We start from the raw sequence: 26,594 nt of genomic DNA, 5'->3' as shown, positions 1-26,594 counted from the left end.
TCTCAAATCCCTGTCGACGGGGGACTCATCCGGATGCTTCAACCACCACCCTCATAGCTTGATGAGGAAATTTCTCTTAACAATTGGGAGTTTGATGCAACTATAGTTGAATTTGGGGATGAGGATGGTGAAACTGATGAGTTGGACACCACAAGAAGTAAGGATGAAGGGGTAGAAAAGAAGAAATTTTCAAGATTTAGAATGCTTGCGGATGATACAGATGTTCAATTTGAGTTGGGGATGATATTTAATAGCAAATTCGAAGTTAAAGAAGCTATGAAAACCTTCTCGATGACCAATAAGAAAAATCTAGTTGTCAAGTATAATGATTTGACGAGATTTGTTGTTAGGTGTATGTCAAGTTGTCCATTTTTGTGTAAGGGTTAGTAAACCAAAGCGTAGAAACCATTGGTCGATAGTTACTTTCAGGAATGTGCACACATGCCATAGGACTTCTACTAACAGGCAAGCTACAACTGAATGGATAAGTAAAAAAATCGTTCCCTTGTTAAGACATACACCAACAATAATGAGACAAGGATTGATTGCATATACAATGGAGAAAGGGGATTGTAAGTTATCTATACATCAAGCTTATAGAGCTAAGTGCAGGGCAATGGATAAAATTCAAGGTGCAACTAAAAATCAATACTGTCATCTAAGAAGTTATGATGTTAAGTTGCTTGATACGAACAAAAATAGTACAGTTATTATCAAGTGTGTGATGGGTGCTAAGGGTCCTATTTATGAAAGAATGTATGTGTGTATTGAGGCATGTAAGATTGCCTTTGCAACAACTTCTAGACCATTAATTGGATTAGATGGTTGCTTTTTAAAAGGTGATTATGGTGGTCATTTGTTGACAATTGTAGGTAAATATGGCAATAACCTAATGCTACCTATATTGCATATGCAATAGTGGAGTCAAAATCTACAAACTCACAGTCATGGTTTTTGGGGTTGTTGCTGGCAGATCTAAATGAAATTCAGAGAAATAAATGGGCTTTTATTTCTAATCAGCAAAAGGTGATATTTATCATACTTGTACAATGTGTTTGTATTAAAGTAGCTTCTTCATGTAAATTTTTTGGTAATTAATATCTATTTTTTTCTTACACATGGACTAGTTCATGCAATTAAGGATCTAGGTGAAGATGTTGAACATCGTGTATGTGTCAGGCATCTATATAGCAACTTCAGAAAGAGGCACCCATGGATGCACTTAAAGGAATTGATTTGGCAAGCTGTTAGAGCCACAACTATTGCATAATGAAAAAAGGTTATGCAAAAGCTAAAATAGACTCATGAGAGTGCATGGAAGGAGTTGGATGACCTAAAAGCATCATCATGGACCAAGTCAGCATATGACCCAAATACTCAATGTGATCTACATGTGAATAATATGTGTGAAGGATTCAATAAATGCATCTTAGAGTTAAGGGGCAAGCCTATTATTTACTTGGTAGAAGGGATTAAGGTATATTTGATGATGTGGATTGCCAAGATGAGGGAAATGATGTTGAAATATAGAGAAAGATGTTGAAGGTTAGACTCCTACCTAGTGTGGTGATGACCAGATATCATTATTTGAAGTGTCAAAAAACTTTCAGAAATATGTTGTGAATATAAACAACAGAAAATGTAGTTGCAGGAAATGGAAGTTAACTGAAATCTCTTGTTGTCATGCAGTTGCATGCTTGTGACACAATAATTGCAAACCTTAGGACTATGTAGTTTATTGGTACAAGTATGTATATTTTGGTATAAGTATGTTTTCTTATAATGCAATGCATATATTAGACTAAGAGTGCTTATGTTTTGCACGAAAACCACTTATTTGTCCACTTACCCATATTATATTTGAGCATGTAATGGTCCAGACAAGTGGCTAGAGAGTGATCTTCCACCAATTAACCATCATGACATGAGAAGAGCACCTGGAAGACCAAAGAAAATGAGAAACAAATCAAATGATGAGCCAATAGACGAGTTTAAATTACCTAGACAACAAGCAAACTGTGAAAATTAGGTCACAATAAAAGGACCTATAGAGGTAAAACAATTGCTGATAGGGAAATTCCAAAGGGTGGAAACAAGAACAATCTTACACAGTCTTACTTTGGTTAATTTTGTTTCATGAAAATTAAATGCATTGGCTAATTTGTATGTGTGCTATGTGGCAGAATTTGAAAAGGAAGAATGATGCAACACCATCTGCTATAAAAAAAAAGGTTCATTGCATTGGTTTAGTTTGTTTCATGGAAATTCAATGCATTGGTTTATTTATACTTATGTTTGTCTAATTATATTATGTTTTTATATATAATATAATGAGATAAATGAAAAGTCAAGAAAATAAAATTAAATAAAGTAGTAAAACAATTTTAAAAAGTAGAAATTTTTTGTGTAAAACTTAAAAAAAGGTCATAATATAGATAAAATAAGTTACAATTAAAAATTAAAATAAAAATATTAGTTTCCTTTCAATGTCTAAAAATTAAAATGTCTTTTACGAATGCTATTTATCAGGGAAACTTTAGTTGCATTGTATATTCAAATTTTATAATCATTATTATAGAAAAATTTAACCATCACTTCTTCAACTTGAAAATAATTGTCTGCGCAATTATTAATAAAAAATATACCACCGCTTCCTCTTTTATGTGTGAACTTGTAATTTAAAAAAAAATATTAGTTTGTTTTATGGAAATTCAATGCATTAATTTATTTATACTTATGTTTGTTTTATATTGTATATATCAGAAATCCAAGAAGGATGCAACATTTAAATATGCACATGATAAATCGTCTGGATCAACATAGGCTAGACCAATCAAGATCATTAGTTCAACTAAGTGCACGTATGCAATCTGGTGCACTTACACTAAGCCATATCTCATATCAAAGTATTGTTGCATCAACATTATAGACTCAACACTTTTAGGATAACTTTATATGTTATGTTTATTTTGGAATACTAGATACTTTGTGGGTACTGTTATAGATTTATGAATTTTGGTATATGAAGACTTTCAAGGTACCTTTATGGGTTATTTTATGCAGCGTAGGATGAACCACTATGATGGTACCATTTATGTCTTATGTATTCTCAAACATCTACTTATTTTGGATGACTTTTGATATATAATGTTATACCTTTATGGGTTATTTTATGTCTTATGTATTCTCAGACAACTACTTATATTTTGTATGGTTTTGGAAATACTTAAAATGTTCTGATGATTCCAATGGTGGAATATGAAAATGTTTTGTATTAGGCAAACTTAGAATATCAATGACCAATTAATCAATGATGTAGAGGTTATTAATTTGTCAAAACCAATTAAGCAACAATAACCACAAGTATATGTTAAAAGAAACTAGACAACCTTTTTCATTCATCAAATATTTCAATACATTATGACAAAAAAACATCACAACCAATTGGGTTCCAAATACTACATCCTAAACAAAGTAACTAAACAACTAAGTCAAAAACAACATTGTAACAACATTTTACCAACCAGTTGTAGTTCACTGAACTACAAGTGTTACATCAGCACCTTCTACCAACAATTTGTACAAACAACAACATTACAAACTATTAGACAGGATTGGCCAAAAACTTGTTTAGTTGGATTGGCAAGTGTACTAATTCGTTCAAGTAGTAATTAAAACGGTAAGATCAAGTGTCGAGTCCACGGGGACTTTGACTATACTCAGAGTTTGTATATGTCCAATTTTAAGCAATCAATGAACTAAATTTGATATTAGTCAAATAATGATATGAAATATAAAATTTGACATAAATGAAGATAATTAAGCAGAGCACATTAAAGAGATAAAATACAAACACTCAGGAGGTGAGTTATCGGTTGAAGTAGAATTACGGAACGTGTTGAGACTCAGCCTACCAAAACTACTCTTAATGCAACATTAAGGGTTTTTCACTATTTAACGTTATTTCGATTATTACATTCATCCACTAGCATACCCTAACCATGATTCCTCGTGTAAAAGAGCCTAAATTACCTAATTTCACTTCTAATCCCTTAAGAGCTATATCAAATAATTTTCTTTAAAAAGAAAGATGCCTAAATAAGGTTAAATAATATCATTCTATCCCTAGACATGGATTACCTAGATGCTATTTTCAAGTTCTTAGGAGATAAACATTTTCCAATGCATAAACCCTATAACACTACATGAGCATGTGTGATCAAGCCATAAATATGATATTAAGCACATAAAAGAGACAATAATATCAAAATAATATTAAATAGATAGTTAGAATTATTATATCAAAAGTGTTTAGTTGTTGAGCTCCCAACAATGAGTAGTTTAGCCTCTCATTATCATGAGAGACTTACTAATACAAAAAGAAAACAAGAGGTGTGGAAGAAAATGGAAGAAAGGGTCCCCAGGTAAATGAGTTCTCTCTCTTCTCTCGTGCCTTAGCTTCTTATTTTGGTCCCCCAAAAAGACTCTCTGATTTCTCCTTTTTTTTTCCTTTAAAATGCAGCACAATTATGTTTTTTGACATTTACCGTGCGCTAAGCCTGCATGTGCTCGCTAAGCGCACATGAAAAGTCCAACTAGCATAAGTGATAGCGCGCTAAGCCGTAAAATGTAGACTAAGTCGCAGATGCGGGCTAAGCCTGACCTCCATGTTGGCTCCTCGCACTGAGCGGTTGTTGATGCATTGAGCATGCTACTTCAACCATCTTCCAGACCTCCTACTGTGTAATTCTACAAAAAATACACTCTAAAACATTCTAAATTAGCTAACTTTAGAATTTATTAGACAAAAACTCAAAAGAAACTAAATTCACAATGTTTTAACACAAAAGAAGTAATAAAAAAGACAAAAAATTAGATAATTGTTATGTGATTTAAATATTCAAATTACGTAAGCATATCAATTATCAACAAACACAATGGCCAAAATAAGACCAATCTCTAACAATATCTCTTTCTTTTCCATTTCTTTGAGCTTTGTCTATAATTCCTTCTCCTTTATATTTGACTCATTCTGCTTTCTCATTGGACCCACCATCATTCTTTCCTCACGATTGAGAGGAGGATCATACCAATCAAAAAAATTGCAACCTTTTCAAATAACAATAAAAATCAAAAGAAAATTAAGAACAAAGGGAAAACCAAATAACAATAGTGTAACATGCCTTATATTGACCACAACCAACCAACCTCCTCCCAAGATTTTCCTCAATCCAGACGAGACTAATTTTTCTTAATTTTTATGATTTAGTAAATCAAGACTAATAGAAAAAGAGTATTTCTTTTTCAAAGACAAAAATAGACAAATAGTAGTAACATTTGAAGAATTGGCAATTATCAAGACATCAGATTTGAATAAGGAGGAAACCTGATACGAAACCTCCTAATCCTCAATCCATACTCTTTTCATGAAATTCAAAAGCTAGTTTAGCTAAATTGTCAGTCATCCTGATGCATCAGGACCAAAGAGCGTTTACTATTAAACTATCATATAATATTAAACCATAAATTTTAATATTAATAAAAAATATATATTATCATGGTAAAAGTTTTAACATTATATTTGGTATTGATAGATAATCTATAGAAATTTTTAATAATATTTGGTATTAAACATTTTTGTTGATATAAAAATGAACGCTTATCATACCGAAGTCAATTTGGTATTGATAGATAATCTAATTTGTTTATGCTGCATATACTATTTTTCTATTTAAAAAATATATATTTTATTTTTTTGTTAAAAAAAATTCAAATGAAGAAAAAAAAAAGTTTTGTAACATGAAGGATGAAATTTATTATTATTTTTGTCCTTAATTAAGTGGTACAGATTTGACTTGTCCTTGGAACCTACACCTTTGGAAACTCACACACCACCACCACCGTTTTCATCAATTTCTTATCTTTTCTCATTCCCTTCTCTTCTTCCTCAACACACACAAAATATCTCTTCCAATTTCAATTTCTCGTCGTCCCTCATCATGGCTCGTCTCGCGATCGCTGTCGCCGCCGTGCTCCTCGTGGCCCTCTCCGCCTCCACCGCGACGGCGCGTCCCTGCAGGACCTTCATAATCTCCTCCTACTCGTTCCGCAACCCTAACTCCAACACCTTCGCCACCATCACCGAGATCCGATCCTTCACCCCTCTCTACATCACCGACAAACCCACCGGCAAACCCTCCTCCTCCTACGACCTCTTCTTCCCCCACGCGACTCACCTCCCTGAGCCCGAGCGCGTGAACCCACGCGCTCCCCTAGGGTTCGCCTCCGCGTACGATTTCTCCTCCCTCCGCGACCGCACCAAGGACATCCTCAGCGTCGCCCTCGCCCTCCTCTTCGGTGTCGGCTGCGGCGCCCTCACCGCCGCCACCATGTACCTCGTCTGGTCCGTCTTCTCCACGCGCCACCCCACCGCCGCCTTCGACGACTTCTCCTCCGACGAAGACGAGATCGAGAGCCCCAAGAAGCTAGGCTACGTCAAGATTCCTGCCACCGAGACCACCGCTGCTGTCTCCACCGCTCCGGCGCCGGCCAAGGGCTCGGTATGAGAATGTGTCCTCCGTAACCGTATGGTTTTCTATGTTGATTGTTAATAATTATTATAGGTGAATTGAATAGTGAAAGTGTCAAATGGTGCAAACTTTGGCCCTGTATCTGCGTTTATGTTTACTTTTTAATTTGATGTATTTGCGTTTTTTAGTTCTAATTGGCAACTCTTGGTGTTTATTATGGTGTTGGTTTCCTGTGTTGATTGTTTGCAATGCTGAAACCTTGGATATGGAATTGATCGTGATATATATAGTATCATTTATTTTATTGTCATGTGTTGATTGTTTGCAATGCCATCATTATTTTTTTTTTGCAGGTTCTGGTAATATGTGACTAATTTATCTCAACTTTGTGTGTTCGGTGAGCGTTTGAAAAATTGATTTTGCAAAATTGTTTCTTATTCGAATTGATTTTGAAGTGAAATGATTTACTTTTGGGCTTTAACTCGATTAATTTTGAATTTTAAATCAATTATTCTTCACCATGAGACCAAAATATGAACATCTACCTAAAATCAGTTAGTTGGTATTTATTATATTTAACTTGATTTTGGATTACTCAAGCCAAACAGATACTTCTTTGAGAGTTAATGTTACTTGTGGGGGAAACGGGTTTAATTCTGGGTAGAGGTTTTGGTTCTCTGGTATAATTTTGTTGAGTTAAAAAGGTGGATAAGTTACTCTTCCTATTTTGGTCTTATTTTCTTCCCTGAGGTGCTTCTGCATTATTTTGCATCCACTGAACAGTATGATTGTTTATTTTTTATTAATAGTCAAATCAGGGGGCTTCTTATGTCATGAGTGAATGTTGAGGCTTGTCGATAAAGAGCTAAACTAATTGAACTTTTTGAATCAATTGACTATGAATTTGCACGTTGGCTGTGGGACTTGGTCTTAAACATTTTGTAGTGTTCAATGTTGTGGAAGTATTAGCAACCAGTCAGGTTACAAGATGATAATGTTTGGCAGAAGGTACACTGATTATGGTAGAAATTTTTACCTTGTGCTTGTATTATGGTGAGTAGCGTTTGTGTCAACAATCCGAATGTTGGAAATAAGGCAAGCTATTTGCATTCAGTTATGGTTATATAGGACACAATCTACTGTGTACAATGGTCTCAAACACACACAATCAACTGTAGTGTGGTTATGAGGAAATTGCAGCCTTGTATAATGTTATTCTTGTTGTGTTGCCCTTTCCAATGATATAGGAAATCAGTGAAATCTTGGGTTTGAAAGGTGATTGTAGTGCTATCTGGTATTTTTGCCAGATGTTGAATTAAAAGCTGGAATTATAAAAATTTTATTAGTTATATAAGCGGTGACTGGTGAGTAACTGTTATGGAAACAATGCATTGTGAATGTGAAGTCAATTGCTGCATGCATATATCTAATACAAGTCATAGTTCATGCCAGAATCGTTGGACTTAATGGTTTATTCAGTTTAATGATAATGTGAAGTGTGGAAAGTCCTGCCTTCATTACATGCCCTAAACCTCTACTCAGTTAAGGTGTACTGTGTTGGTATATATTAGCAGGAACAGATGATTAAGTTGTGTTTTTGAAGCCAGTGTTTTCCCGATTCAATTTATTTTTTCTAAAACAAAGGGAGTATGAAACTGTTTTAATGCGTCATGGTTGTGATGTGGGTACCGGAACTTAGCTCTTGTATCTGATGAACATTCTTTTCTCTTCCACTTTGGAAAGTGTGGCTTTCTACTTGTTCATTCGAGTTGGACATTGACCACTTGAAATTGTTAATGATATTGTGACTGAAATAAGTGCGAGTATGAAAACTGGAGATGCTCGTGTGATTTCATCAAGACTTTTGAATGGTCTTCTTAATTTACTCTTTCGATAATGTTTGTGTGGTTATTTTCAATTCAATAACCACATTTTGGGACTTAGTAAATTACTATTTCATTTGTTTGCAGTTTTTGGGGGATGGGGGGAAGGAGAATGTTTTTTCAGTAGACATTTCGGGGAACATCTAGGATCAGCTTTCGTATTAAAAAATTATTTGTAAGAGTAAGTTGTTATAAAACAGATAAATTAATGGTAAATTTCTAGCCTATATATACTGGCCGAATAACGAATGACAAAACTTGAAAATTATACCTTATTAGTAGGTAATTTTTTTTTTCTTTAGTGAAAAAGTAACTTCCGTTGCCGGGATTTGAACCCGGGTCTCTCGGGTGAGAGCCGAGTATCCTAACCAACTAGACTACAACGGATTTTGAAATTTGACATATTTATTTATATTTTAAAGAATTCAAGGAAACCCTTCGGAGAGAATATTGATTACAAAATCTATTTTTTTGGGATTTGACATTTACATGTGAAAAAAAGGATAAATTATTAAAAACTAAGCATTGGGGTGGTTGGGGGAGACGTAGAAAATGGCGTCGGTTCCAATCTTCAACGGCTTCTTCAATTTCCAAGTTTCTTCTCGTATCAAGGTTCTTTCCCCTTTTTGTTTTTGTTTTTTTTTTTTTAATTTTTTTACAGTTCTATTCATCTCAAAGCCTTGAAGCCACGTTGATTCTGATCTCTCCATCGTTTAACATTTTTTTAAAATAAAAAATAAGATCAACCCGGACCGGGTTTTCAAAACCGTCCGGGTCACCGGTTTGCACTAGCCCAAACCAGTCCATGTGCATCTCCAATCCAATAGCGTGCTCGGCTCAGACAAGCGACCGAGTTTCAGTCGAACCGGCGGGACTGAACCGATTTTAATAACACTAAGTAATTTAACAAATTTTATTTATTAATTTCTTAATTGATATTTTTGGACTATTAGTTAGCGATATTCTTATATTAATAATACTATCGGTAATTATACTAACCTAAAGTTTGTTTTACTAACCCTTCTACAAAATTACACTTAGTTTGCTATTTACAAATGGAAACGATGAAGTTCTCCTCCCCCACGAAAAAAAAGGGGAAATAATGTAAAAACTAAATGTAATTGTGCAAAAAATATTTTTATAATAAAAGGTGACAATTTAACAAATAAAAGTAAAGAATGATAAATGATATTTATTTCCATGGAATGGCTCAAAATATAGGAAAAATAAATAAAAAACATCATTCCGTTAGTAATGAAAAAGAATGATTGAAAAGAAAAATTCACTAAAAGTGACGAACAAAATTCTCTAGTAAAATTTAATCATCAACAACACTAATAAATATTTCGCAATAATTTTTTGTCTATTTTGTAAGAAAAAAAAACTTTCATACCAAAAATTTATCTGCCATAATCCAAACCCGAATACAGAAAGATGTTTTGCTATTATAACTTCTAAGCAATTAAACTAATACTCGAGACAAACCCTCCAATAAAACATAACCAACAAGTATTGCATAGTTAGTAACTCTTAAAATGTGAATTTAAATCTAATTCAACTCTAAAAGTTAATTCATGAGATAAGAGTTATTCCTCACTTACATAATTTTATCTCTAATCAATATAAGACTTGAATTTTTTCCAATAATAACTTAAAAAAATCACCAATTCAAATAGGTAAATACCAACAAAATAGAAATTTAACAGAGCAGATGACGAATATTACTTAACCGTGCACAAATTTTATATAGAGCTACAAAATAGTAGCATTTAAGAGACATGTCGTATGGTGGGTTGATGGTTTCAATGGCAATATAGTAAAATACTACTCATACATTTTTTGAGGTAAAAGTTCGACCCCTTAACTGGGAAGTGATGGCATTTTAGAATACATAGACAGTTCAAAAGCATAAACAGCCTTCTCTAGTTTCCTATCTAGAGTACATTAGTTCATGCAAAAGTTGAATAAAATATTATGCTAAAATAGCAGTAACACTAACTCTAGCTTGCAGTGCCCCAAGTTCAAATTGGCACAGAAGCATGTCCTAAGGTTTTTTTTAATCATAAATGTATATTTTTCTTCAAATGCTGATAGTAATAATGAGGGTGAGAGGGGGGAACAGATCATACACAACATATTCCAACTTAAGTAATAAAAACATGTAGAGAAATTCTCTTGACCATGGGGTCTGAAGGAATACATGTTTCAATTTTCTCAGTACTCAAGTGAGCCAATTGATGGTGGTCCAGAAACTATGTCCTGAGACTCGGCACCAGTGCCATTTAGCCTTTGTCCTGAACCTAATGCAAGGGATTCTACCGCTTGTTCCCCCATTTTCTGAATGTCTTCAGGTGAAAGTATTTTGATATACCAAACATTATTGACGAATGATCTACAAGATGTAAAACACATAACAATGAAGAAAATGTCAACAAACATAAACCAAGTGAAATAAATTAGCATAGCATTTTTTTTTAAATAAGAAATTAATGATGGAATATTTCAATGACAAAGCAAGTTCATGAGTAGAAGCCTAGTGCAATTGAAACTAGGTACTTACTCCCACGGATCATCTCCAAGGAGAAGAACATCATTCTCCCTGTCAACGAACACAAGCTGCCAGCCTGATCTAAGAGGGTCTTCTAACTTCCCCTCAATTCCAAACATCTGAGCCAACTCCTCGCGTAGTTCATGATAGCTGCTGAACCTGGATATGTCAAGTGAGCGCCCAACTGACCCTGATTTGTAAACCTGTGAAATGACAAAATTAAGCAACTAGATTAAGAAAAAAGAAGGGCTGAAAAGGCTGCATAATACTTGAAAATCATACCTTGACAAAGGTTTGACTCTGGTTTTCTGGGTCAACATGCCCTGCGCTTTGCAACAACTCCGATGAATCCATGCAACCATATAGAGAACCCTGGAAACCAGAATCCGCTAATGGCATTGTTGATGAATTAGTGTCAGCAGACGAGGTGGTGTAACCAGGGACTGTGATGGGGAGAAGGCCAGATGAATCAATATTGACACCAAAAAGCGTAGAATTTTGGGCATCCGAGTTACAATGTGGTAGCACCATTGCAGAATCTTTTCCAGAATATTGTGCATGTGACACAGTGCCTCCATAGGTGTTGACCTGCACAGGTGCATATTTTTGAGTCCATTGCTGTTGCGGTAACTGTTCAGTCAGCAAGGACAGACTGCTCCTCGATAAATTCAAGAGACTGCCACTTCCTTCAGGACAAAGTGAACTAAGCATGTTTTGCCCGGGAGAAACTGAAGCAGGGAACTTCATGCTCGAATCCAAGAAATCTGGTTTTGAATATGATGGTGAAGGAATGCCAGAGTGTTGTCTCTGATGGAGTTGATCACTCGGAATTAAGAGCGAGTCTTGATAAGTATGTTGCTGCTGTTGTGCTTGGACTTCTTGATTGTTATGTGGTTTCTGAAGGAGGTGCTGAGAGAGGTTCTCTGTCAACACGTGAGCTTGTGGCTGCAGCATGTTAGAAGACACAGATTGTTGAATTGGTTGCTGCTGCTGAAGTTGCAAAGGAGAATTACTGTTTCCAGATTGTTGAAGATAGTGGTAAGGCTGCTGAAAATTCATCATTTGTTGCTTCATGAGATATCCACTACCTAAGTTCTGTAAACCAGCTGCCAACATGGCTTGGTACTGTTGATTCTGATCATTTCCTAGTAAAGTTGGATCCAGTCTCTGCTGCATCCAGGGCAACATACCAGCTCCTTGAAAATTTAGGGAATTGAGACCTTGGTCTACAGGTCCACCTCTCATCCACATTAGCCCATTAGTAGCTTCATCTCTCCCATCTGTAACAAGATTTTTAGTAAAGAAATGAGGCAAAAGAAGACACTCAATAACTATGTCATTTGCTTGGAAAAAGAAAATATAATCCCCAGGTTGTGTACACGGAGTGGAAGGAATATATGAAAGCTAAAACACTAATTTGGCTAACTTGATTACCAATTTATAATTAACTTTTAGAAAACACAAATAGAACATTTCTTATCATATATACAACATTTTATTCCAAAAATATTAAAAAATAAAAAATAAATCACATTGGGTTTGGACAGAAGGAAGAGACTATTGAAAATGTAAAATTTTCCCTTTAGTGGGTGGAGAAAGGGAGGAATGTAAATATAAACTTAAAATTTCAGTATTTATCAAAAATTCACTTCAACCCTATGAAGCATAGAGAAAAAGAACTTGAATAAGCATATTTAAGGCTGTCACAATATGTTTAAGCATTTAATAATCCATAAAGTTTTGAATAGAAAGGATCGAAAAAAGGATAGGATAAGTCTTGGATATGCAACACAATATAACATAACAGATAAGCATACTAGACATATTAGATAAGCACATGGAACCAAAATGCCAATATTTAGGATACTTGCTTCTTAGATCACTAGGAATAATTTCAATTTTCATTTTTTTACTAAAGAAATGAACAATTCTAGTTAGAAATGTAAATCGCCAATTTAAAGCCCCATCCAAATAAAAATAAAAAATCCTTTTATTAATAAAAAATACGGTGTACCTTACTAACACTCTAGTTGGTAATTAGAACAACATCTATAAATAAAAAAGTCAGCATTGAGAAAAAAAAAATACCATGCAAAGATGAGGTGCCAGGATGCCATGGACGTTTCAGTCTGAGGGGAAATAATGATGGATACATCGGGAATGTTGTTAATGGCTCAATTTCCCACAGAGACACTCGTGGTTGTCTCTCTCCAGCTGTTGATTCATCCCAACCAACCTATCCACAACAGGATAAAGATCAAGTAATATCAAATCTCTTAAAATATCTAATGAAATCAAAGCCTGAAACTTTTAAAATGCTATTGGCATAGATCAGTCTTTCTCTTTCAGGACAATCACAAAGGACCGTAGTGTTATGCCTAAAATTACTTTATTTACGTACTAGTAGTAATAATAGGAATGAAAACAAAAAATCAGTAGAACAAGATATGACATGGTAAGAGGAAATGAGAAACAACCTAGATTTGCATTTATAGTTACCTGTGTATCATACAAGCAACAAGAAACTAAAATGGCTTTTCAAAAATAAATTAATTTGTTCATAGCTTCAAATGACACTTTTCTTAATTGAACATTCATTTATTAAAGCTGTAGAAAAGCCCTTGATTGATAGTATAATTTTTTTTTCCCATTTTAATGGGGGCGTGGGGTAGGAGGAACCACATATTAAATTGAATATATTCTAAATTTGATATGCTCTGCTCCATCGAAGGGTTATTTCAGGTATAGCTGAACAAAAGGGAAAATAAGACTATAGAAATGATGGAGGCAATATTACAGACACTGCAATAAATCCTATGGTTTGATGAGAAAAAAGAAATACCAAATAAGCTGGTCAGATATCTAAAATAACTACATCCTTATGCAGTCTATATAACAAGGTGTATAATTGTGAAGTGGTATGCACTGCTGCATAGTCTTTTGAATACATTGCAATGCATTCTTCCTTACCTTGACAGAGCGCCAATGAGAATTTGGCCACCGAACAGAATCCAAATCACTTATGCCAGTTATTGTACCCATATACCTTCAAAAATAAAATATGACACTTGGATAAGCAAAGGAAAAAATTGTTTGGCGTAGCATTACAAGAGAATAATATTTTTCCACTAGGTTTCCACTGCCTTCAGATTATAAACCCTAGGTTTTAGGCTCATTTACCAAAATAAATAAAAACTAATAGGAAAACAGTACAGTTCCAGACTCCCAAATTTAGTAGTTGGCATATACTTTCTTCAGATTGCAGCAGCTGAAGTTTTTCTCTCACATACCAACTTAGAGCTAGCCAACCGTGCAATTGACCTATATGATATTTCCCACTACTATGTCCTTTGCTACAGCTTGCATGGCTTTTATAACCAGGCAAGGCTCAAATTACTCACCAGTTCACCAAGAAACTTGCACACATTTTATTGCAGGCTAAGCCAAGCCATTACTATCTTGATTTATTTAAAAGAAACAGATTCTGTATTAAATATGTCTATATCTGAAAAATACAATTAACTAATGTGTGCAAGTACCTGCGGACACTTGACTCTTCAGTCTCAAAAAGCATCCTGAAACGCATACCAACAGAAATACGTGTATGGTACACAGCTTTGATATATTTTGAAAGTGGTATGACGAACTCGGATGGACTAGCCCTGCCAATGATCTAACTGTTAAAATAAGCATTATAATTTCTTATAAAGAAGTATCATAAGTGCAAATGTAGACAACATTCTCAACCTTGGATTATAAAACACAGTAAAACAGCTATTGGTTGCGGCAGCATGGGCAGCAGCTGCAAGAAGTCCAATATGCATGCTATCACTGGATAGAACTGATGACGGCATTACAGTTTGCGGTCTATTGGCACGACGTATTCCCAAAAGGAGCTGGTTCTTCTCATTCCTAAAAGTAAAAATACATAGAATAATCGATCTAAAGCATTCAGAGGGCAAGAAAAGGTTGCTTAAGGAGGTAAGAATACCATATGAAAAGCACAGAATCTCCAGCCACAAGTCTCTTGGCACTAACAAATATACTCCAGCCTGTAGTAAGAAGGTGTCGTTTTGGCTGTCCTGAAATAATATGAATGCAACAAGCACATCAGCAAGTGCAGAAAATTCTATTGAGCTAAATGTTTGTGATCATGTATAAGTAGTACAATTAACAATGACAATTGTACACATCTCCAATTTAACAATTGTGAACTTAAAGTTTAATGCTTCTGTTGTAGTAGAATGAATGACTCTGAAACAAAAATATAAACAGCCAAAATCATGACATTAATTTAAAACAAGGAAACGAAAAAAAAATTTCTCTTGCACAGTACAACTAGCAATAACCAAATATTAAGAGGATTGAGATATGCTCATAATAGTTGTATTGATACAGTTGATGGATTTGCATGCACATCAGTGAAACTTTTGAAAATTACAGAAGAAAAAATCTAGCAAGTAGTAAGCAAAATATATCTGACACAAGTACAAACAGGAGGATTCCCAGATTCTGTTCATTTAAGATAGGCTACATTAATCTGCACTTCCCTGTACTCTTTCAAGGTTTTTAAATAGGTCCCCGCACCCCAAGTTTAAAAATTATAAAAAGTCATCATAGTTTCAAAAAAATTTAATTGTGTCCTTGTAGGGACCTAACAATAATCTAGATTTAGGGACCACATTGGAAACATTTTTAAAACTATAGGGCCTATTTGTAGTTTTTAACCTACAAGAACTCATTTAAAAATTACTGAAAAAGTATAGGGACTTTTCAGATTAGAAAAATATCATTAAGATATACTAGACATTGCTGACTAATAAAGTCCCTTGCCTCAAAATCTTAAGCAAAAGTCCCTAATCCACACAATAAACTAACAACTAACAAGATCATGAGACTTGAATCAATAAGGAACTAGAATACTACCTCGAAAAATATGTCGAAATTTCCATTCAGCATCATGGAGATCCCTAGCAATTAGTTCCTGTGCTGGTGGTTGCAGCGAGAAATCCTGTATAGCATGCAGATATAAGATAATGCATCTATACCCAACCAGAGTCAAACACTGGCAAAATATGAAACCTACCAGTGGAGGAAAAACTTTCTCAGCTGCACGACGAGGAACAGAGAATCCCCCATGCGTGCTGGTGTCACTGGCCGTTAATGTCTTGCAAAAATAATTTGACGGCTGCTTACTTGGAATGCCCAATTCCATAGAAAGAAATGTATCCTTCTGCTCTTGCTACATCCAAAGTGAAAAAAGAAATCTCAGCTCCAGAATCATTAAGAGAACTTCACAACACATACATTGAGCTAATCAAAGAACAAAAGGATACCGGAGTCAATGGCTGCAATGTCATTTGAGCATATACTTCATCCGTTTCAACATCTGCCTGAAAATTAACACATACTCCAGTTCACTGAGTTTACTCTAAATGTAGGCAATCATACCTCATACATAACTAAAAGGAAAAAGATAGTATACCCACATGCATTGTGACATTATGAAGTTGGCAAATCAACTGGGGTGGCAAGCTAGGGTAATTGGGAATGTGTCCATCAATTTCTCTGTTAGTTGTGGCAGCAACCTGGAATCAACATTCAACATCATATGCATCTCAGTTTCCATTTACAGAGAATCTATTGAATTGGTTTCAACATCAAGTTTGCAAGAAACCATCCAGTATCTTCTGTATTATGCAAATTGACACAATCTAGAGTAGAGTAAGTAGTTAAAAAAAACAAAAAACCTGCTCACTATGACCCTGAGGGAAGTAAACCACACGAGTCCCTGCAGTTGGTAGGGACACCAGGGGGCCCGCGCATGCATGCCATAGCTCAGAATTCAGACACTTCTTCTCCCCTCCTAACCATCATTGCTCACACATCAATCAAATTATCAAAAAGAGAAAAGGAAAACAAAAAACTCACAAGCATGTCCAAGCAACACAAAAGGGGGTATGAAAGGGACACCTTACATTTATATACAAGTATGACAAGAAGCCAAACTTAAGAGCACAGAATGTTAGCTCAATTTAACAAAAAAAATATTAATAAAAAGACAAAAGGAGAGAATTGGAATAGAATGGATACCTTCATGTCCCTGCTGCCCCAACCCTGATGTTGAAAGCTTCATATAATCAAGCTTTACCTTCTTTTGTTTTTCTCCTTTACACAAAGACACACTAGTACTTATATCAACCAATCACATAAAAACATGAAACCCTAGCTCAAAGCAGCCACTACCCTCAATTTGCTTCAAGCCATTGCACAAGCATTCCCCAACATTCTCCTCCACCATGATGATGCCAATGCATTCACTCCATAGTCCACACCCCCCACAAAATACAAAACAACCTTAAAAAAATCAAACACCACCCAAATCCAAAAACCACAGCAGCCCAACAAATTCACTCCCACCTTAGAAACCCCAGAAACAAAACAATCCACCACACTTGCAACAACAACCAAAGTTTTTTTTTTTGGCTCTTTTTTTGGCAAATTCAAAGCAGAAAGCAAACCCAATTGAAGTTAACCTGCAGCAACGGTGGCACGTTCCCCGAGATCGCCATGGAAGCTGAGAGTGAAGTGTGGTGTTGAAACTAAAGGCTCTCTTTTGTGGCCTATCACTTTCGATTGAGACCCAAGTCAGGATTTTTGCCTTTGAACCAATGTAGTGAGAGAGAGAGTTTGAGTGTGTGATGAGAGAGGAGAGAGAAAGTGACAGAGAGAGAAAAATAAAAGAAGGGCTTTGCCATATATAAGGGGGTCCCGACCAAGCTGGACATGCTGCAGTAGAGAGAGAAAGCGTAGGAGAGAGAAAATCCATGTTAGAGGGTTATGGGCTGATGAAGCAATCTCAGCCGTTGGATCCTCCGTACCTGAAAATCTAGACCGTTGATTTGGAGTGATGTGACAGCAGGCATGTGCCACCATCCTTCACCGGTCGCTGTGAGAAGTACGTAGTATAGAGAGAAAAATATTAGTACCATAAAAATAATTGTTATTACTATTATTATTTAAAAAAATTGAAAAAAAAATAAAATATGTGTGAGAGAACGGTAAGCGCGTGCTACGCAAATGGATGTTTGAAGGGTAATAACTAATAAGTATAAGAAAAAGTTTAAAGCAAAGAGATTATCATCATTGAAAGCTATGTATACCATAACCACTTTTCTCCCATTTGCTTCAACGCATGGAAAATGGAGCATATATACATGAACATATTTTTTTTCTTACCTTTTTCTTCAATAGTGTAGATTTAGTTCTTATTGATATTTATTGTTTAATTTAGTTTAGGCTTCTTGAAATTATTTTAAATAATTTAATTTAGTTTTCAAATTTTTAAAAAGTTCAATTTCATTCTCATATTCTTAAAAATAAATCAATTTAATCTTTAAATTTTTAAAAGATTTAATTTGGTTATCAAAATTTTAAAAATAAATCAATTTGATTCTCAAATTTTTAAGAACTTGATAATCTAATTCAATTATTTAAAATAATTTAGAGATTAAATTTACTTTTTTTAAAAAAATAACTTGAGGATCAAATTGAAACTTAAAAAAAATTGGAGATTAAACTATTTTTTTTTAAAAAAAAACTTTTGAAGACCAAATTTAAATTTTAAAAATTTGGAGACTAAATTAATTTATTTTAAATAATTTAGAGACCAAAATAATAATTAAGTATTTAGTATATTTGAACATAATTGATTGTTTTTAGTAACTTTAGAAAGAAAAAAAAGAAGCAAGCTATTATTTTTTGGAAAAATAATTTTTGTAAACATGTCTTAAGTTTTTTGAGGGGATGTGTTAAGTATGTTGTTGTAATAAGGGAGTTCAAATTTTGTTAGAGTCAAATCTGAAATATTTATTTTGAATGAAGTTGCACTTGCAACCGAATCAATGTATTAAACATTAATAAAAAAAATGATTGTATTAATTTTTTATTGATATAAAAAAACATTGAATTACAATAAAGAATATTTGAAATAAATTAAATGCATAATTATGAAAATAAGTAATATTTTCTGTATTAGTAAGGTCTAACTCAATTGATTAAGTAATGCATATAAATTGTAAAAAAAAATTATATTCATCTTCAATTTTTATGAATAAAAAAGTAATATTTTCTCTATTTTAAAATAAGTGTCATTCTATATTATTGTTTTGCACAAACTAAAAAAGTTGATAAATAGATAAAAAGAGAATTATGATTTTACAAAACTAACGTTAATATTAATATTATATTGAAAAACTAAAGTAACTCTTATTAAGGGTATTAGTGAAAAAAAATAAAAGCATTTATTTTGAAACATTTTTTTAGATGCAACACTTATTTGGAGATAGAAGGAATATTATTTTTTTCATATTTATGCTATGATCCATCTACGAAAAAAGTGATAAATAATAGAAGCACCCTAACATACCTTTATTCCTTGAATATTGCCTTTACCTTCAACCTTTTTTTCAAGAGATGAGACTTAATAAACAAAAAAAAAGAAAAAAAGAAAATAAATCTCCTTGGTGCAAACCTTGCCCCAAAGTAATAAGTTCAGTACTTCATTATTAATCAACCAAAATTGAATAGTTAACACAAAACATTGCCCCGTTTAATCCACTTCTGATCAAACTATTTTTTCCTCATTATATCTTGTAAAAATCCCTAGTTCATCCAGTTATAGGCTTTGCTAATGTCAATCTTCAATGCTAACTTCTCCATGGTGACCCCTTACCTTGCAATTCATATGGTGAACTATTTCATTAGATATCAATATGTTATCCAGGATAGAACACCATTACTACTCTTCATAAAACATATTTGGAGATAACCTTGTGAAATTTGTTCACCAAAGCTTTGGAGATAATTTTATGAACAAAATTACACAATGTGATAGGTCATATCTCCTTCATAGAGTTGGAATTTTTGCACTTGGGAATATGTACTATATTTGTCTAGTTGACATTTGGTGGAAACACACTTTCCTCAAACCAAACTAGCATGCTTGCGAAATTTCCACACCACAAATATCCCAAAAATGTTGGATGAACGCCAGATTAAGTCCACTAGGCCCTAATGCTTATCCGGGTGCATACTAAAAGGATTTGCTTGAATTCAATCATCTTGAATGAGACAGTCAAATTGAAGTTATCAGTGTCTGATAGTATTGTTTGGACTGCATTAATAACCCTTCCATGGTCAACTATTTGGCTTTCAAACAATTTTGTGAAATATTCTCTAGCAAGGGATTTAATGCCCTTCTGATTTTCAATCCAAAATCCATCTTTATTCATTAATCTATCAATCTTTTTCCTAAGTTTCCTATCAATAACACTTGCATCGCAGGATTTGGAATTATTATCATCGTCCCAAAGCCAAAAGACTTTAGCTATTTGTCTTTAGGGAGCTTTTTCTCGAACCAATAAATTAGATCTCGTTCGGGGTAGTTGTCAGTTTTGTTTTATGGTTTTAAAATTCGTCTTGAAAACAAAAACATATTCGGATGAAATAAAGTTGATTTGGTTTTTTTTTTTTTACCTAATTTGAAAACACTTTTCTTATCATTTTGAAAACAATAAAAATAGGTTTTCCAAGTTTTGGTTTTAATTTCATAACTCCAACTTCTTTGTCATCTCTCTTCACGCTCACCCACCCCTTTCTCTCAATGTCTCACCTTCTTTCTTCCTCTCATTGTCTCTCCTTCACTAGATCCAATCTTGAGGGCTGCATGTTTCTGGATCTTAAGGGCCACGAAAAATTAGATGAAGAAAGGATAATAGTTAGATCTAATTCATAGCATGTGCCAGAGGAATTGTGCTATTGTGGAGGCATGTTGATGGTGGTTGTGGGTAGAGCTGAGAGGATGACGAAAAATCAATAATTTGGAATTAGTTTTGGGAAATTTCTTTTTTCTATTTTCAGCAGGGTTTTTAAATCAAAAGTTCAAAATTAATAACACTAAAATTGATTTTGATTTTACAAAATTTCAAAACTAAAAATAGACAACCACTTCAAATTAAAAGGGGCCTTAATAACCCTACTTTTAAGTTGATTAAATTTCCTCACTACCTCCTCATCCTAACAATCTCTATAAGCATCCAATTCTTTTTTGTAGTCGTTTATATCTTCCTTGAAATGCAATTTCAGTGTGTTCCTATAAATTATCCCATCAACCTTGTGGCCAATTGATCCATTTCTTCTTCTCTTTTTATTCCCTTGAATTTAACTTGTCCCATCATTCATCTGCCTTGGTATTACGTGTGTCGTTGAAACATTCAATAGCTATATTCTTTCCCAAATTATGTATAGGTTAAAATCAACCTTCAAAAGAGTTAAATGATAGAGCTTATATGAAATTTGAAATACGTATTAAAAAACTTATGAAAAAACCAAACAACTAAATTGTTCAATATAACAAAATTTTATTTTTAAGGCTGTCAATCTTACCACGAGGTTGTGATTCTATTCATTCCTTTAGTTTATAATAGTAAAACCTTAGAAAATCTGAAGTAATTAAATTCTTATGAATAATGTCACGCATATTCCAATTAAATTAAACAGAGTAAGTTTCAATGAAGTAAAAAAGTCCATATATATATTTTTGTTTTTGATACACATCCATGCAAAAGAAAACAAACTACCCTTGCATTAATACTACGTGATGTGTTATATGTCATTTAGCAATCATTTGAAACCCATGATTTCAGGGGGAAAAAATCACTTCACGCAAGAATATACAAATATTGCCATATTTTCTTTTATTTAAATAAATGAAAAGGTAAGGAGATAGATTTTTTTAAATTTTTTTTTCTTATGGGACTGGGACAAAATTTCTGTACATGTAAATTAATTTGTTTCAACTAACTTATTGAGATATATTTTTTTTTCTATTTTCCTGAAAAAATAAAAGTAAAATTTTCTCAAAAGCACCTGTATGGCCAAATATGTACTAAATCATTCCACGTGAAAATTAAAGATTATAAATGATGAATAGTGTGAATAGAATAAAAGCATACACTATATTTGTATCATGTCTTGCAACCTTAAAATGATCATTTGACTTGGATTTTTACAATGATGGTATAAGGAGCTTAATAGTAATAATATTTTACGGTACGCAGAACATTATTGATTGCAAAGTCTTAAACTAATATTGGAAAAATTGTTGAACATTATTACAGTATCTTATGAATATATACGCCATACGTCCACCAGCATGACCAATGTACTATAAAACTATTCACGAAAAAATGTACTATAAAAAATTTCAAAGAAAAATTAAAGTGTATATTTTTTTAAAGAAAAAATTTACGAGGAATGGTAATGACATTCTTTGTAATATTTTTTTTCTAATACTTTGTATGATTGATTGAATATTTATTGAAATCACAAATTTTAGTTAGTCTCAGAAGAAAAAAATCATTTAATAAAAAATGAGATCCATCAAAATTAATAATTTTTAATAAATTTCAATTAATAATAAAAAGAGTATTAGAAAAAAAATGTGAAAGAGAATATTTAAGAGAGTATAACTATTTTTTTATATTTTTTTTCGATGAATATCATTGTTAATTATAGTTTTTTCTTTCCTTAGGGAAGAAAACCAAGAGGGTATGTGGTGAAAATAAGTCAAATGCAGGATTGACGTTCACATGCATCTTTGTCTTGTGGGTCACTGATGCCAAACCCTTCCAACTGTCATTTAAGCCAAGAAAGCATATTAGTGCAATGTTTGTTACAATTTTTTAACAAAGAATACGAAAACATTAAATTTGTTGAAAATCCCTTCAAAGTGTGCACATAAATAGTCAATTTCGATTGTGATTTCAATTTTAGTTTCCCCTCAAGTGTGAAAAATTGTAAGACCAATCATGGCTAGGAAGAAAGTTGTCGTGACTGTGTGAGACATGAATAAGTTGATTTTGTTGGCTTAGAAATTAGTGATTACTATTTGGTTTTGATGTTGTTTCTGTGACATTAACAAGAATAATTGAGTTTTGTACTTTTATAATCTTCCCCGTTGTTTCTATCAATCTTTTCACATTGATAAAACTAGGTATTGTTGATAGGAGACATGACTAGTTTTTTCTTACTAATAAGGAAACATCCAAGTTAATTCACGTCTTCCAAATAAGTGACGGTGTTTGTGTAGTGGGGTTTTGGATTAATCATAGTTAATAAGAGTTAAAGGCATGTTTAATAAAACTTCTAATACACTTTTTACTGTTTAATATTTTAAGAAGAGCAAAAAACAGAAAATAAAAAAGGGAAGGCAATAATTTCGTAACGCCAACAGATGACTTCAATTCCCTACTTCTCATAAAAGGGCAAAAATAGAGAGAAAAAGAGAGGGAAACGAGGTGGAAGATTGTAGAAAGCCTGAAACTATGATTACTAATACTAATTTTCTTCTTCGTTTTATTTTAACTTCAACACGCATAAAAAGGTAAAAATGATAGTGTAATTAAACAGGGAATGGAATGATGCCCAACTTCCTATATATATATATATATATATATTGGAATAAAGATGGGACCTAATTTTATTTAACATACTACATATGATTAACATAGTACAATAAATTTAATTTACTTTATACGTTAAATAAGTTTGGTTCCACAATCGGAATCATGAAATATTCGAAGCAGTTGGACTCAAGTGGGCTTAAGCTAGTTGTTTTAGTCTAAAAATATGAAAAAATGGGTCAAAGATTTAGAGACAAAAAATGTAAATTAAATGACTTATGCTATTGTTTACACATATATATGTTGATAAAGTTAAATAATAATTCTGTTAATATATTTTCGTGATGGGAATATCATTCTTAATGTCGTTAGAAAGCTCGTTTACATTTTGATAACCTAACCACCAGTTTCATTCTTTCTTACCAAACTTCACTGCACCCTGTTTGAAAGGGATCGAGAGGCAAAACATAGCATGACTTAATTAATACCAAACATTTTAAAGAAAAAAATAAAAAAAGACATGTATAAATTGCACAAATTAAAGTATGTGTCGAATATAAATTATTAATAAAAACTTGCAGTAAACAAATTTTTGTTTATTAAAATTATTGAATATAAATAATTAGCTAAAATATGAAAATTTGATTAACAAATTTTGAATGAAAGTGAGTTTAATAATTTAGCAAATCCCGTTCCCATAATTTTTTTTTGAGAAAATTATTAATTTAAAAATTTAAATAGAAAATTTGATTAAAAAATTCAGTATAACAATTTAAAAAAGAAATCAATTCTATTTTTTAAGGAGAAATTAATTCTAATAAAATAATTGAAATATTAAAATTACATACTTTCATTAGTTAAATAACGTTCCCGAACGATATATTTAATATTAAAATACAAGAATCAATTCTTCTTATTCTATCACACGTTCTAATATAAAATCTATAGTAAAAAATTAATTTAAATATTAATCTCAATTAATTCAATAATTTAAATTTAACTAATTATATTAAAATCAATGTGAATTTTGTCAAGACAATAATAAAGCAAATTTGGCGTCCATACAATTTGGCTTCATCTTTGATTCAGATAAGGTAAGGTTCTTTGCCTGCTTCCACTTTCTACTCTTCCATCACTTTCATTTTCGTTCTCTCTTCTGCTATCTATCTAATTTTGTGTTCATGATTCCTAACTTGCCTTCTTTAAAGGAACGAACTTTGCATTCAATTTGTTAAGGGTCGATTCAATTTTCTTCTCTTCATGTAACCGTTGTTCGTTGTTGTTGCTACGTTGTTTTCATCATAAAAATCGTGCCAAATCATATTAAAGCTGTCTTCTTTTTTTGATTTTTTTCAAATATAGGAATAAAACTATTCATGTGAAGTAATTAATACGTTTGATGTTGTCAGGAGTTAGTTCCGAGTACAATGGAGTTAACATCATTGATTTTGCAACCAAACTTGACACACTTGTTTCCAACATTCACATGCTGTGTCAAACTCAAACCTTCTTTCCAGCATTTGCAGAATAATAAGGAATTATCACTGAAAATCAGTCGAAGGGTAGGGGTTTTGGCAGCCATAACTTCCTTGATTTTGGGTGTAAATGGAAATTTTGGGACACAAAGTGCAAATGCATTTGAGTTTAAATTTGTGGCCCCTGATATGACAGTTGAAGATGCATTGAGTGGAGTGAGGGGTCATGCACAAGATTTGTTACATGTTAGAGATTTGTTAGAGTTAGAGTCATGGAGAGCAGCACAAAAGACATTGAGACAGAGCTCAGCAATTCTGAAGAAGGATATTTATACCATAATCCAAAGCAAGCCGGGAATTGAGAGGGCACAACTAAGGAAGCTCTATTCTACTCTCTTCAACAATGTGACTAGAGTAAGTGCTGCAACATACCCCCTCCTCATGAATTAGGAAAGTGGAAGGTGCATTTTCAATTTCATAGCTATAAGTGGCTCACACATGTGTATTCATTATTTAGTTTCTAATTTTTCTTAAATCATACTATGTACTGTGCTTTGACTTTGACCCCCATTCATATAGCTCCATCAATTATTAAATGAACAGTAGCTTTTACAAACTTATATTGACCTGACATTCATACATAGATGGACAAGATTGATTTTTGTTCAATTTTAATCATGGGCATCCATGTATAATTATATGATTAAGATTAAAACAAAGTTAATTTATTATGAAAAACAAAGTTAATTTATTATGAAAAGAAAGTACAGTGTACAGACAATCAAATGAAAAAAGGGAAACGAGGGTGAGAGAGGGATTAGCCCGAATGAAGTTCTTCATTTTTTAGATTCAAAGTAATAATTCTACATTTTTACATAGATACTTACAGAGAGATGATCCACCATCAATCACCCGGCGCCTATTGATCGGGAAAACTGATTTGTCCATGATCTTTTATCAATTGTATTTATAGAATAATGGCAGATGCTTACTTGGAATCTATTTGTTGAACTGATACTTGATATTTGAGTTGAATTTCTGGGTTTGTATTGAAACTTTGACAGAACTATGCCATTAAATATTCATTGTCGTTATGTGAATGATTATCAATTGACAATTATTCATGTATGGTGAAAAATATGCAGCTTGATTATGCAGCAAGGGATAAAGATGGACCCCAAGTCTGGCAGTGTTACGAGAACATTGTTGTGGCTGTCAACGACATTCTATCCAGAATAGAATGATCCCTTGTCTTTTGATATTGGAGATTGACCTGTTCTTGATAAGTTTATGCCAACAGCTGACAAAATTGCTTGTTTCAAGAAGTGGTGTAGTGAAGGATATGCACTCAAAAGTAGGCTGCACAATGAAATAACCCTGTGATATAGAATTATAGATCAAGAGTTTGATCATTCAGAGTTAGATAATACTGATCAATGTTTAATATATTTGACAGAAAAATGATGCTCAGCTTCTGTGACATCATTGATCAGGAGCTTTAGAAAAGAACGATTGTAAGCATATCAATTTTGATAAAGAGAGATCTGAGATTAAGTTTTGAACTGTTCAACTATGAGAATGAATCATTTCCTCTTAATTCACATGTTTTTTTAACATCCTGCTTTTTCGTAAAAAATAAATAAAAAGAGTTCATTTAAAAATTAATAGAATTTTTAGAAATTAAATAAATGAGA

General features: G+C 33.0%; 3 protein-coding genes and 1 non-coding gene across 4 annotated transcripts; 2 read left to right on the top strand and 2 right to left on the bottom strand.

The window, feature by feature from the left end:
- Nucleotides 1-5,804: 5,804 nt before the first annotated feature.
- Nucleotides 5,805-6,834, top strand: LOC100817673 (uncharacterized). The gene has a single exon (XM_003553091.3). The coding sequence runs from the start codon at nucleotides 6,000-6,002 to the stop codon at nucleotides 6,564-6,566; it is 567 nt and encodes a 188-aa protein (XP_003553139.1). The 5' UTR covers nucleotides 5,805-5,999; the 3' UTR covers nucleotides 6,567-6,834.
- Nucleotides 6,835-8,727: 1,893 nt separating this feature from the next.
- TRNAE-CUC (transfer RNA glutamic acid (anticodon CUC)) lies at nucleotides 8,728-8,800 on the bottom strand. Its single transcript has one exon. It is a non-coding gene; the product is annotated as a tRNA-Glu (tRNA).
- A 1,427-nt stretch (nucleotides 8,801-10,227) lies between these two features.
- Nucleotides 10,228-17,705, bottom strand: LOC100814479 (auxin response factor 8). Its single transcript, XM_003553089.5, has 14 exons — nucleotides 17,055-17,705; nucleotides 16,712-16,827; nucleotides 16,451-16,549; nucleotides 16,298-16,354; nucleotides 16,048-16,203; nucleotides 15,888-15,972; nucleotides 14,953-15,043; nucleotides 14,709-14,873; nucleotides 14,501-14,623; nucleotides 13,932-14,007; nucleotides 13,050-13,197; nucleotides 11,244-12,241; nucleotides 10,974-11,164; nucleotides 10,228-10,805 (listed from the first exon to the last, which is right to left on the bottom strand). Exons 1-14 carry the CDS (start codon nucleotides 17,095-17,097, stop codon nucleotides 10,628-10,630), a joined length of 2,526 nt encoding a protein of 841 aa, XP_003553137.1. The 5' UTR covers nucleotides 17,098-17,705; the 3' UTR covers nucleotides 10,228-10,627.
- Nucleotides 17,706-24,496: 6,791 nt separating this feature from the next.
- On the top strand, nucleotides 24,497-26,466 carry LOC100811804 (psbQ-like protein 3, chloroplastic). Its single transcript, XM_003553085.4, has 3 exons — nucleotides 24,497-24,519; nucleotides 24,835-25,314; nucleotides 26,046-26,466. Exons 2-3 carry the CDS (start codon nucleotides 24,853-24,855, stop codon nucleotides 26,142-26,144), a joined length of 561 nt encoding a protein of 186 aa, XP_003553133.1. The 5' UTR covers nucleotides 24,497-24,519; nucleotides 24,835-24,852; the 3' UTR covers nucleotides 26,145-26,466.
- The last annotated feature ends 128 nt before the right edge of the window (nucleotides 26,467-26,594 follow it).

Source organism: Glycine max, chromosome 18, assembly GCF_000004515.6.
Source record: "Glycine max cultivar Williams 82 chromosome 18, Glycine_max_v4.0, whole genome shotgun sequence".
In the NCBI taxonomy this organism is placed as follows: Eukaryota; Viridiplantae; Streptophyta; class Magnoliopsida; order Fabales; family Fabaceae; genus Glycine; species Glycine max.
Note: the sequence above shows the minus strand (reverse complement) of the source record. Positions and strands in the feature narration are given on the sequence as shown.

Coding starts and splice junctions, on each gene's coding strand:
- LOC100817673 (XM_003553091.3), top strand. CDS start 6,000: ATGGCTCGTCTCGCGATCGCTGTCGCCGCCGTGCTCCTCGTGGCCCTC.
- LOC100814479 (XM_003553089.5), bottom strand. CDS start 17,097: ATGAAGCTTTCAACATCAGGGTTGGGGCAGCAGGGACATGAAG. Junction 16,828..17,054: donor GGGGCAGCAGGGACATGAAG/GTATCCATTCTA, acceptor AATGATGGTTAG/GAGGGGAGAAGAAGTGTCTG. Junction 15,044..15,887: donor ATTTCGACATATTTTTCGAG/GTAGTATTCTAG, acceptor ATATTATTTCAG/GACAGCCAAAACGACACCTT.
- LOC100811804 (XM_003553085.4), top strand. CDS start 24,853: ATGGAGTTAACATCATTGATTTTGCAACCAAACTTGACACACTTGTTT. Junction 25,315..26,045: donor TCTTCAACAATGTGACTAGA/GTAAGTGCTGCA, acceptor AAAAATATGCAG/CTTGATTATGCAGCAAGGGA.